The sequence below is a fragment of the Trypanosoma brucei genome, chromosome 10 (genome assembly GCF_000210295.1).
Source record: "Trypanosoma brucei gambiense DAL972 chromosome 10, complete sequence".
Taxonomy (NCBI): Eukaryota; Euglenozoa; class Kinetoplastea; order Trypanosomatida; family Trypanosomatidae; genus Trypanosoma; species Trypanosoma brucei.
Genome location: NC_026743.1, coordinates 2,027,611 through 2,040,287, shown reverse-complemented (window position 1 = coordinate 2,040,287; position 12,677 = coordinate 2,027,611). Strand labels below are relative to the sequence as shown.

At 45.3% G+C, this 12,677-nt stretch overlaps 7 protein-coding genes across 7 annotated transcripts; all 7 read right to left on the bottom strand.

Moving 5' to 3' along the window:
• Positions 1-118: 118 nt before the first annotated feature.
• Positions 119-1,129, bottom strand: TbgDal_X10330 (chaperone protein DNAj, putative; the record flags this gene model as incomplete). Its single annotated transcript, XM_011779902.1, has 1 exon — positions 119-1,129. One exon carries the CDS (start codon positions 1,127-1,129, stop codon positions 119-121), a length of 1,011 nt encoding a protein of 336 aa, XP_011778204.1.
• A 15-nt stretch (positions 1,130-1,144) lies between these two features.
• On the bottom strand, positions 1,145-1,594 carry TbgDal_X10320 (hypothetical protein, unlikely; the record flags this gene model as incomplete). Its single annotated transcript, XM_011779901.1, has 1 exon — positions 1,145-1,594. One exon carries the CDS (start codon positions 1,592-1,594, stop codon positions 1,145-1,147), a length of 450 nt encoding a protein of 149 aa, XP_011778203.1.
• Positions 1,595-1,964: 370 nt separating this feature from the next.
• TbgDal_X10310 (glucose transporter) lies at positions 1,965-3,554 on the bottom strand (the record flags this gene model as incomplete). The annotated part of the gene is made up of 1 exon (XM_011779900.1): positions 1,965-3,554. The coding sequence occupies one exon, from the start codon at positions 3,552-3,554 to the stop codon at positions 1,965-1,967; it is 1,590 nt and encodes a 529-aa protein (XP_011778202.1).
• Positions 3,555-4,505: 951 nt separating this feature from the next.
• Positions 4,506-6,095, bottom strand: TbgDal_X10300 (glucose transporter; the record flags this gene model as incomplete). Its single annotated transcript, XM_011779899.1, has 1 exon — positions 4,506-6,095. The coding sequence occupies one exon, from the start codon at positions 6,093-6,095 to the stop codon at positions 4,506-4,508; it is 1,590 nt and encodes a 529-aa protein (XP_011778201.1).
• A 977-nt stretch (positions 6,096-7,072) lies between these two features.
• TbgDal_X10290 (glucose transporter 1B, putative) lies at positions 7,073-8,656 on the bottom strand (the record flags this gene model as incomplete). The annotated part of the gene is made up of 1 exon (XM_011779898.1): positions 7,073-8,656. The coding sequence occupies one exon, from the start codon at positions 8,654-8,656 to the stop codon at positions 7,073-7,075; it is 1,584 nt and encodes a 527-aa protein (XP_011778200.1).
• Positions 8,657-9,468: 812 nt separating this feature from the next.
• On the bottom strand, positions 9,469-11,052 carry TbgDal_X10280 (glucose transporter 1B; the record flags this gene model as incomplete). Its single annotated transcript, XM_011779897.1, has 1 exon — positions 9,469-11,052. One exon carries the CDS (start codon positions 11,050-11,052, stop codon positions 9,469-9,471), a length of 1,584 nt encoding a protein of 527 aa, XP_011778199.1.
• Positions 11,053-12,067: 1,015 nt separating this feature from the next.
• TbgDal_X10270 (40S ribosomal protein S12, putative) lies at positions 12,068-12,496 on the bottom strand (the record flags this gene model as incomplete). Its single annotated transcript, XM_011779896.1, has 1 exon — positions 12,068-12,496. The coding sequence occupies one exon, from the start codon at positions 12,494-12,496 to the stop codon at positions 12,068-12,070; it is 429 nt and encodes a 142-aa protein (XP_011778198.1).
• Positions 12,497-12,677: the final 181 nt, after the last annotated feature.

Here is a 12,677-nt window from a genome sequence, read left to right as displayed (position 1 = left end):
TGTACACGAATCTCGACAAGATACACGAAGGTAATCAAAATGTATCGAGCAGAAATAAGTGGAAAGTTAAAACTGACGTGGGTTCCCTCATCACACGAAACTCTAGATGGTACTAATCCTAAAATTCACATTTTTCAACCAATCGCTTCGTAGCCTCATTCAGTGACGTAGGCATGACCACCTCAATGGTAACATACATGTCACCATTTTGCTTCGTCTTGCGATTGGGGAGTCCCTTCCCACTTACACGGAGCTTTCGACCGTTTTTGCTCACCCCAGTCAACGGAAGCGATTGAGTAGTCCCATCAAGGCAGAGCACACTGATTGTCGTTCCCAGTAAAGCTTGCTTCAAGTTAATCTGGACAGTTGTGAGAACGTCCGCGCCATCCCGCTTGAACCGCGGATGCGGCTTTTCATCGAGCACAAACACCAAGTCTGCCATGACATTCGGCGGATAGCCCTGAACAATGCCACCCTCGCCAACGAAACGCACCTTTGTACCCTTCTTATATCCTGGAAGTACAGCCACCTCAAACAACTTCTTCTCCTCCCCTGTGGGCAGCGGTCGCAAAACGTTGAACTTCTTCGTGCAGCCCGAGTAAATCTCCTCCAGCGTGCACGAAAAAGTGTACTCAAGCGGCGGAACCTCGTGCGCGGGCGACATCTCCGGAGAGCCAAAACCCGACATAAAGCCGTGCGGTCCGCCAAATCCGCGAAACACACGATGTAGTCCGGGACCTCCACCAAACATGTCACCTCCAGCAAATGGATCATTGCTCCCGAAAAAAGACTCAAATACTTTAAATGCGTCCCTATTCGAAAAGTTATACGTCCCACCACCAGAGGAGAAGCCATGGAATCCAGCACCTCCAGGGCCGCCACTACTGCCATCGGGCACTCCGCCCTTAAGACCCTCTTCACCGTAAGAGTCATAAATTTTTTTCTTCTTTTCGTCGCTCAACACATCATACGCCTCAGCCACTTCTTTGAATAGCCGCTCCGCCTCCTCCCGATTCCCACTGGCTTTGTCTGGATGGTACTTCAACGCAAGTTGATGATACGCCTTCTTAATATCGCTTGGCGAGGCGTCCCTCGACACACCGAGCACCTTGTAGTAGTCAATACCCATCAATCCCACTAAAAACTAAAAAAAAGTAAGAGGAAGAAGTTTAAAAACAGAAAATAAAGCACCTTCAAAAACCAAAAAAAATAAAAATAAAAAACTGTTACAAAATAGAGAAAAAAAAAACAAAAACAAAAAAAATAAAAAATAACCATCTCCAACAAAAAACAAAACCGTTTTCGCTTCATGATTTACATAACCTTCTTTTAAAAAAGACAAATATATAAGGAGATAATCAACTGCCCTACGTAAATCACTATCCCGACACAGCAGCAGCTTTAGAGTGCACATACACACTAACAGCATACTGCCCTCATATATCACTTCATCCATCTGTCCATCTATTGCCGTGCAACAAGACAGAAAACCAAGAATATTCATAGGTCGACAAAATAATAAAATAATAATAAAATTAAGGAATTTACAAAAGTAAAACAAGAAAAGACAATATGTAACACTAACAACCCGCATCACTCACATAAAGGAAAACAAAAAAAAAGCGATAACACGTCACAAATTAAAAAAAACGGTGACCACCACAACACATAATAAAAAAGGAATATTTTACTGCAACGATCAGCCTCATCAATTGGTACATCAGATACACTATAGCGATTGCTGCCTCGTTAAAATAGGGACATGGGAGATAACCTTAAAATGTCAAATCCAAAGGCCCAACAGAAATCCTGTTTTATTTACCTCACAACGTAAACATCGAGGGGAATTCCCGCCCTCTAACAATATCGGTTACGTCGCCATCCCCCCTTTTACACTTCCCCAGCACATGAGTCATGCGAGCGAGACAAACAATACCTCACCAGATGAATTAAGCTTCAGTGCTTTAGTTCCGCGGCGTGGGGACATCAACGGGAGAAGCAATACGTTCCACGGGCTCAGCGCCATGGTCATTCTCATGGTCCTGATTGGCATCGTATGGATACAAGTAAAAGAACTGCAGAACGAAACAAATCAAGCCAATTAAACCAAACAGTATGAATACAACGGCCTGTCCCTTATCCTGGTCGCCGGTTGGCCCACCAGATATAGCTTCGGTTGTAATGGGATACAATAGGTTAATAAGGATGTTAAAGATAAACTGCATCATGACAACAAACGAAGAGCCCTTAGGTCGGAATGATGGTGGGAAAAGGTCCTGTGCAAGCACGAAGAAGCACGACCCAACACCAAACTCAAATGCAGCTATGAACAGGGCGATACCAGTAGTTGCCACACCATTCTTCACCTTTTCTTCAGCAACACCGGGGAACACTGGGATTCCACATAGGAACAAGCACATACATGACGCAACAAAGGAACAGGTGATAAACATTTGACGCATCGTAAAGCGTGACGCAAGTGGAATAGCCACAAGGGATGTCACAAAATTCCATGCCATAACCAGAAAGTTGCCAAGTGATGGATCCATTCCGAGGTTCTCTGTAATCTTCGGCGCATAGTTCATTACCGCGTTGATCCCAGTCAGCTGCAGCGTACCAGCGGTTACAGCGCCCATGAACAGTGGCCACAACATCTGCCCCCAGCCATACTCGTTGGGGTCCATTCCGCCATCAGCCTTACCATCATCGTCTTGGGAAAATGTTGCAGTGCTTTCGCGGAGGAACATGCCCACTAGGAACATGGCGACGGAGAGTACGGATGACACTGCACAAAAACCGTGAAAACGCCCAGCCATGTCGGGGTCATTATCATAGTTAACCGTTTTGTCCAAAATCAGACCCAGCATCGCGGCAAGCATAATCCCAAACGTGATGAACACCTGAAACAACACACCGTCCACCTTAGAGAGTTTGGGATGTGCGTTCTCATTCACATACATGGGGCAAATAACGCAAACAACGCCGAGACCGATACCCATGAGCACTCGTCCAGCGCATAGAACCCAAAACTCATTCGTTGCCACGGATATGTGGTTCAGTGCAGACGCCACAACACTCATGACGCCAACAATGATGAATGATTTCTTCAGTCCAAACATAGTGATGCACTTCCCGGCTATAATCGACCCAACCATTGAACCAACGATCATGGCAGAAGCAAAGATACCGCTGTAAAGTGAGCTGTACCCAATAAGGCTTTCGCATGGATTGACACCATCGGAATCGGAGTCACATTCCTTCTTCCATGAGCACACTTCCGTATCCTTCCACTCACATCCATAAGAACCCACGGCCTTGCACGCTTCCGTAGTCTTGAATAATGAACAATTCGTCGCCACTTCATAGAGAAGGATGTACACAGCAACAAAGCCGATGGAAAATCCGTTCAGAGTTCCTCCGACGACTTGTACCTGCGCCACACCAAGATTCTCGAGTGAGAAGAAACCCGGTGATGTGTCCTCGGCGTGAGCACCATCGTTTGGGCCCTCGATGGCATCAGGTGCGTGGGAAACGTTATCACGACGCTCAGTCATTGTTTTGGGTCACTGGACAATTTATATGAGTTTGCCTGATTGCGTAACTGAAAATAATAAAACAATATGGAAGGGAGACGTAATGTGGCAGCAGCAATCCAAACAAAATCAACCAAAAAAGTGAAATAAACCATTAATGTGGTGTTACGGGTAAAGTAAGAGATCATTATAGAAGAACATCGCGTGACGCCAGAATTGGGGCACAGCCCAACGACAAAGGGTTTTAATAAAACAAGTTGTCCCCTGTACACCAATAAAAAACAACACAATGTTTTTTTTTCAAAAAACTATTAAGAAACGTCTTCAATTGTATAATATTACAAAAAAAAAAAGAAAAAAGAAAAATCAACTGCCCTACGTAAATCACTATCCCGACACAGCAGCAGCTTTAGAGTGCACATACACACTAACAGCATACTGCCCTCATATATCACTTCATCCATCTGTCCATCTATTGCCGTGCAACAAGACAGAAAACCAAGAATATTCATAGGTCGACAAAATAATAAAATAATAATAAAATTAAGGAATTTACAAAAGTAAAACAAGAAAAGACAATATGTAACACTAACAACCCGCATCACTCACATAAAGGAAAACAAAAAAAAAGCGATAACACGTCACAAATTAAAAAAAACGGTGACCACCACAACACATAATAAAAAAGGAATATTTTACTGCAACGATCAGCCTCATCAATTGGTACATCAGATACACTATAGCGATTGCTGCCTCGTTAAAATAGGGACATGGGAGATAACCTTAAAATGTCAAATCCAAAGGCCCAACAGAAATCCTGTTTTATTTACCTCACAACGTAAACATCGAGGGGAATTCCCGCCCTCTAACAATATCGGTTACGTCGCCATCCCCCCTTTTACACTTCCCCAGCACATGAGTCATGCGAGCGAGACAAACAATACCTCACCAGATGAATTAAGCTTCAGTGCTTTAGTTCCGCGGCGTGGGGACATCAACGGGAGAAGCAATACGTTCCACGGGCTCAGCGCCATGGTCATTCTCATGGTCCTGATTGGCATCGTATGGATACAAGTAAAAGAACTGCAGAACGAAACAAATCAAGCCAATTAAACCAAACAGTATGAATACAACGGCCTGTCCCTTATCCTGGTCGCCGGTTGGCCCACCAGATATAGCTTCGGTTGTAATGGGATACAATAGGTTAATAAGGATGTTAAAGATAAACTGCATCATGACAACAAACGAAGAGCCCTTAGGTCGGAATGATGGTGGGAAAAGGTCCTGTGCAAGCACGAAGAAGCACGACCCAACACCAAACTCAAATGCAGCTATGAACAGGGCGATACCAGTAGTTGCCACACCATTCTTCACCTTTTCTTCAGCAACACCGGGGAACACTGGGATTCCACATAGGAACAAGCACATACATGACGCAACAAAGGAACAGGTGATAAACATTTGACGCATCGTAAAGCGTGACGCAAGTGGAATAGCCACAAGGGATGTCACAAAATTCCATGCCATAACCAGAAAGTTGCCAAGTGATGGATCCATTCCGAGGTTCTCTGTAATCTTCGGCGCATAGTTCATTACCGCGTTGATCCCAGTCAGCTGCAGCGTACCAGCGGTTACAGCGCCCATGAACAGTGGCCACAACATCTGCCCCCAGCCATACTCGTTGGGGTCCATTCCGCCATCAGCCTTACCATCATCGTCTTGGGAAAATGTTGCAGTGCTTTCGCGGAGGAACATGCCCACTAGGAACATGGCGACGGAGAGTACGGATGACACTGCACAAAAACCGTGAAAACGCCCAGCCATGTCGGGGTCATTATCATAGTTAACCGTTTTGTCCAAAATCAGACCCAGCATCGCGGCAAGCATAATCCCAAACGTGATGAACACCTGAAACAACACACCGTCCACCTTAGAGAGTTTGGGATGTGCGTTCTCATTCACATACATGGGGCAAATAACGCAAACAACGCCGAGACCGATACCCATGAGCACTCGTCCAGCGCATAGAACCCAAAACTCATTCGTTGCCACGGATATGTGGTTCAGTGCAGACGCCACAACACTCATGACGCCAACAATGATGAATGATTTCTTCAGTCCAAACATAGTGATGCACTTCCCGGCTATAATCGACCCAACCATTGAACCAACGATCATGGCAGAAGCAAAGATACCGCTGTAAAGTGAGCTGTACCCAATAAGGCTTTCGCATGGATTGACACCATCGGAATCGGAGTCACATTCCTTCTTCCATGAGCACACTTCCGTATCCTTCCACTCACATCCATAAGAACCCACGGCCTTGCACGCTTCCGTAGTCTTGAATAATGAACAATTCGTCGCCACTTCATAGAGAAGGATGTACACAGCAACAAAGCCGATGGAAAATCCGTTCAGAGTTCCTCCGACGACTTGTACCTGCGCCACACCAAGATTCTCGAGTGAGAAGAAACCCGGTGATGTGTCCTCGGCGTGAGCACCATCGTTTGGGCCCTCGATGGCATCAGGTGCGTGGGAAACGTTATCACGACGCTCAGTCATTGTTTTGGGTCACTGGACAATTTATATGAGTTTGCCTGATTGCGTAACTGAAAATAATAAAACAATATGGAAGGGAGACGTAATGTGGCAGCAGCAATCCAAACAAAATCAACCAAAAAAGTGAAATAAACCATTAATGTGGTGTTACGGGTAAAGTAAGAGATCATTGTAGCAGAACATCGCGTGACGCCAGAAACGGGACGCACTCTAGCCGAAGTGTATGAAAATCAAAGCACTGCTTTTCTTCACAAAGCTGACGACACTCCGACTGGAAAGACGATCAAGTGAAACAACATCAAAAAGATATAAACGTCTTCATTTGTATTATATTACCGAATAGAAACGAAAAAAAGTGAATGACCCACCCCTTCATACACACCATCACCATGGAGCAGCAACGACCTCAAGATACATGCACGGAAAAAAGAGCAGATCTTCCTTCCATATATGTAATTCATATAGGCCTCAGAAGCTTAGGCAACAAAATTACGGGAAAATTGTCCCCACTCGCATACCTTCTATGCGCGTATTTTACGAGAAAGGAAGTACATAATATCAGTTTATGCGCACATACACACTAACAGCATACTGCCCTCATATATCACTTCATCCATCTGTCCATCCGCTGCTACAAAACGGAGCAGATAATAATAGGCACAGTCGACTTGATGGAAAAACAAAAGTATATATAGACAACATAAAACAGCAAAAAGAAGTAAATTTTAAAATCCGTTTTCATTAACGCCACTAATATTGACGACCTCTAAAACATTACCCAATTACCTCCTTCAAACTACAAAACGTTTTGTGGTCAGATAATCATGTTATGCAATAATCGTTTTTTTTTAATTCATCAGATGCGCGAGAAATATGCAAGAAACAACTTCGTCGCCATCCCCCCTTTTACACTTCCCCAGCACATGAGTCATGCGAGCGAGACAAACAATACCTCACCAGATGAATTAAGCTTCAGTGCTTTAGTTCCGCGGAGATGCTTCAACGGGATATGTCTTCTGTTCCACAGGCTCACCACCATGGTCATTCTCATGGTCCTGATTGGCATCGTATGGATACAAGTAAAAGAACTGCAGAACGGAACAAATCAAGCCAATTAAACCAAACAGTATGAATGCAACGGCCTGTCCCTTGTCCTGGTTGGCAGTTGGCCCACCAGATATAGCTTCGGTTGTAATGGGATACAATAGGTTAATAAGGATGTTAAAGATAAACTGCATCATGACAACAAACGAACCGCCCTTAGGTCGGAATGATGGTGGGAAAAGGTCCTGTGCAAGCACGAAGAAGCACGACCCAACACCAAACTCAAATGCAGCTATGAACAGGGCGATACCAGTAGTTGCCACACCATTCTTCACCTCTTTTCCTGCAACACCGGGGAACACTGGGATTCCACATAGGAACAAGCACATACATGACGCAACAAAGGAACAGGTGATAAACATTTGACGCATCGTAAAGCGTGACGCAAGTGGAATAGCCACAAGGGATGTCACAAAATTCCATGCCATAACCAGAAAGTTGCCAAGTGATGGATCCATTCCGAGGTTCTCTGTAATCTTCGGCGCATAGTTCATTACCGCGTTGATCCCAGTCAGCTGCAGCGTACCAGCGGTTACAGCGCCCATGAACAGTGGCCACAACATCTGCCCCCAGCCATACTCGTTGGGGTCCATTCCGCCATCAGCCTTACCATCATCGTCTTGGGAAAATGTTGCAGTGCTTTCGCGGAGGAACATGCCCACTAGGAACATGGCGACGGACAATCCAAGCGGTACCGCTGAAAAAACGTGTAACCGCCCAGCCATGTTTGCCTCTTCTTTACTAGCTCCTGTTTTGTCCAAAATCAGACCCAGCATCGCGGCAAGCATAATGCCAAGTGTTGTGAACACCTGAAACAACACACCGTCCATCTTGCAGAGTTTGGGATGTGCGTTCTCATTCACATACATGGGGCAAACAGAGCATAAAATACCAACGCCGAGACCTATGAGCACTCGTCCAGTGCACAGTGCGTAGTAATTATTGTACTCAATCGCTACCTGCACCACAACACAAGCTATAGTACAAGTGATTGAGACAATGATAAATGATTTCTTCAGTCCAAACGTAGTGATGCACTTCCCGGCTATAATCGACCCAACCATTGAACCAACGATCATGGCGCAGGCAAAGATACCGCTGTAAACAGACGTGTAGGCCACCTCGTTTTTGCAAGAATCGGAAGGATCGGAGCCTTCACTACATTTGGGATTCTCGAATTTGCATGTCGTGCCGCTCCATTTGCACCCATATATCTTAGCTCCGCCACATGCACCCTCCGTAGTAAATTTGCACTCAGTTGCCGTCAGGTACAGCAGCAAATACACAGCAACATACCCAATAACATATCCGTTCAGAGTTCCTCCGACGACTTGTACCTGCGCCACACCAAGATTCTCGAGTGAGAAGAAACCCGGTGATGTGTCCTCGGCGTGAGCACCATCGTTTGGGCCCTCGATGGCATCAGGTGCGTGGGAAACGTTATCACGACGCTCAGTCATTGTTTTGGGTCACTGGACAATTTATATGAGTTTGCCTGATTGCGTAACTGAAAATAATAAAACAATATGGAAGGGAGACGTAATGTGGCAGCAGCAATCCAAACAAAATCAACCAAAAAAGTGAAATAAACCATTAATGTGGTGTTACGGGTAAAGTAAGAGATCATTATAGAAGAACATCGCGTGACGCCAGAATTGGGGCACAGCCCAACGACAAAGGGTTTTAATAAAACAAGTTGTCCCCTGTACACCAATAAAAAACAACACAATGTTTTTTTTCAAAAAACTATTAAGAAACGTCTTCAATTGTATAATATTACAAAAAAAAAAGAAAAAAGAAAAATCAACTGCCCTACGTAAATCACTATCCCGACAAAGGAAGTACATAATATCAGTTTATGCGCACATACACACTAACAGCATACTGCCCTCATATATCACTTCATCCATCTGTCCATCCGCTGCTACAAAACGGAGCAGATAATAATAGGCACAGTCGACTTGATGGAAAAACAAAAGTATATATAGACAACATAAAACAGCAAAAAGAAGTAAATTTTAAAATCCGTTTTCATTAACGCCACTAATATTGACGACCTCTAAAACATTACCCAATTACCTCCTTCAAACTACAAAACGTTTTGTGGTCAGATAATCATGTTATGCAATAATCGTTTTTTTTTAATTCATCAGATGCGCGAGAAATATGCAAGAAACAACTTCGTCGCCATCCCCCTTTTACACTTCCCCAGCACATGAGTCATGCGAGCGAGACAAACAATACCTCACCAGATGAATTAAGCTTCAGTGCTTTAGTTCCGCGGAGATGCTTCAACGGGATATGTCTTCTGTTCCACAGGCTCACCACCATGGTCATTCTCATGGTCCTGATTGGCATCGTATGGATACAAGTAAAAGAACTGCAGAACGGAACAAATCAAGCCAATTAAACCAAACAGTATGAATGCAACGGCCTGTCCCTTGTCCTGGTTGGCAGTTGGCCCACCAGATATAGCTTCGGTTGTAATGGGATACAATAGGTTAATAAGGATGTTAAAGATAAACTGCATCATGACAACAAACGAACCGCCCTTAGGTCGGAATGATGGTGGGAAAAGGTCCTGTGCAAGCACGAAGAAGCACGACCCAACACCAAACTCAAATGCAGCTATGAACAGGGCGATACCAGTAGTTGCCACACCATTCTTCACCTCTTTTCCTGCAACACCGGGGAACACTGGGATTCCACATAGGAACAAGCACATACATGACGCAACAAAGGAACAGGTGATAAACATTTGACGCATCGTAAAGCGTGACGCAAGTGGAATAGCCACAAGGGATGTCACAAAATTCCATGCCATAACCAGAAAGTTGCCAAGTGATGGATCCATTCCGAGGTTCTCTGTAATCTTCGGCGCATAGTTCATTACCGCGTTGATCCCAGTCAGCTGCAGCGTACCAGCGGTTACAGCGCCCATGAACAGTGGCCACAACATCTGCCCCCAGCCATACTCGTTGGGGTCCATTCCGCCATCAGCCTTACCATCATCGTCTTGGGAAAATGTTGCAGTGCTTTCGCGGAGGAACATGCCCACTAGGAACATGGCGACGGACAATCCAAGCGGTACCGCTGAAAAAACGTGTAACCGCCCAGCCATGTTTGCCTCTTCTTTACTAGCTCCTGTTTTGTCCAAAATCAGACCCAGCATCGCGGCAAGCATAATGCCAAGTGTTGTGAACACCTGAAACAACACACCGTCCATCTTGCAGAGTTTGGGATGTGCGTTCTCATTCACATACATGGGGCAAACAGAGCATAAAATACCAACGCCGAGACCTATGAGCACTCGTCCAGTGCACAGTGCGTAGTAATTATTGTACTCAATCGCTACCTGCACCACAACACAAGCTATAGTACAAGTGATTGAGACAATGATAAATGATTTCTTCAGTCCAAACGTAGTGATGCACTTCCCGGCTATAATCGACCCAACCATTGAACCAACGATCATGGCGCAGGCAAAGATACCGCTGTAAACAGACGTGTAGGCCACCTCGTTTTTGCAAGAATCGGAAGGATCGGAGCCTTCACTACATTTGGGATTCTCGAATTTGCATGTCGTGCCGCTCCATTTGCACCCATATATCTTAGCTCCGCCACATGCACCCTCCGTAGTAAATTTGCACTCAGTTGCCGTCAGGTACAGCAGCAAATACACAGCAACATACCCAATAACATATCCGTTCAGAGTTCCTCCGACGACTTGTACCTGCGCCACACCAAGATTCTCGAATGAGAAGAAACCCGGTGATGTGTCCTCGGCGTGAGCACCATCGTTTGGGCCCTCGATGGCATCAGGTGCGTGGGAAACGTTATCACGACGCTCAGTCATTGTTTTGGGTCACTGGACAATTTATATGAGTTTGACTGATTGCGTAACTGACAATAATAAAACAATATGGAAGGGAGAAAGAATATGATACCAAGATGATGAAGGGCATCTTGCAGCTGAAGCAGTGATACACAAACTCTTCACAGTGTGAAAGCAAAGGGAGAGCTGACCGAAGCATCACACCATTAGTGTTGCTTTTTTTTTACGGTACCGACCTTATTAAAACTTTTTTTTATTTATATCGACTTTGTCCTACCTCTCTTTTCACCTATAGTTATATGGTCCCCTGTGTCTAGATGCGAATTCAGTGGAAACCGTCAGTGTTATCTTACCATACGATATGTGTATAAGCGTATAGATGCTCAGTCTTACAGACTAACATTTACCGTTTGTCTTATCAGAAACGCTTACAGTATTGTTTTTTTTTGTTTTCAATTTTGCTTAAGTCATCTCGTGTCCTACGCGGTTGGCCCAGTACGCCGCCTCGGGGTTTTCGCTCGGTGAGTTAATTACATGTTTGATTTGCAGTTTGCTTCTGCACACCGGCGGTGTTGTGAGAAATATGCGCACCGAGCTGTTCTTCTTACCTAATGCCACATCAATGACATGCGTAACATTTGCTGAACGTAACGCTCCCGCTTTGTGGTATGCGCATGAGCGTGAAAATTACCCCGCTTGCATCCGTTGCTCGCGTGTGGGTACCTTTTTTTTTTTTTGAATCACGAAAGCAAAGGGGAAAAAGGCAGAAGAAAAAACGTTAGCGGGAAGCAACAGAAAAGTGTCTAGAGTGCGCTCACCACCTAAAGAGTGGGGAACGCATAAGTACATAGTTGGTAGCTACACCGAAGCGGCAACGATGCCCCTTGACGGGCACCGTCTATTGCTCCCGCGGAAGTGGATCCAAATTATTTGAAAGTCAGGGGAAAAGTTTATAGAAAAAAATAAAAAAAAAGAATACAGGGCGCACGACCACCCCACAACTGCTTGTGTTATCGTGAGTGAGCTCCTGCACTGGCTAGTGGGACAGCTTGTTCAAAAGCATATCGAGGGCCTTCGTCCGCTCCCCAAAGTCGCGTATGGCAACACATGAGCATTTGAAGGTTTTGACGGTTTCATCTTGTTTACGCCTCTGCAGCCCCGCCCACTCGGCCAGCTCCTCTCGAGAATCGACCTCAATAATGTCAATGCTCGCCTGAAGAGCAAGCGCCTTGATCAGCTTCTTGTACTCTTCATCGTCACAGTCCGTAGCGAGAATACACATGTGCGCGGTGCGGCGGTCCAACGCCCGAGCAACCTCAGAAAGGCCGCGGACAAGTCCGTTTACCTCGAGCGCCTTACGTATGACGATGCGAATCGCGTCTTGCAGTGTGTCGGGCTCCACATCAATCACCTCCACGACAGGCGTTGGTTCCACCTGTTTTTCAACCTGATTCTCGTCAGCCATGGTGTGCACTCACTTGGATATCACTAGACCCGGTGGATAGCGTACAGTGTTCGTGCAAGTTAAGAGGCGTGTGATGAAAGTGAAATGAGGGTAGAAAAGAGAGAAAGGCATAAAGTAACCCAATAGCAAGGTATAGCGGAAAAAAGAGGGGACAACGCGAAAGTTCTCTGCCTTTGCCATC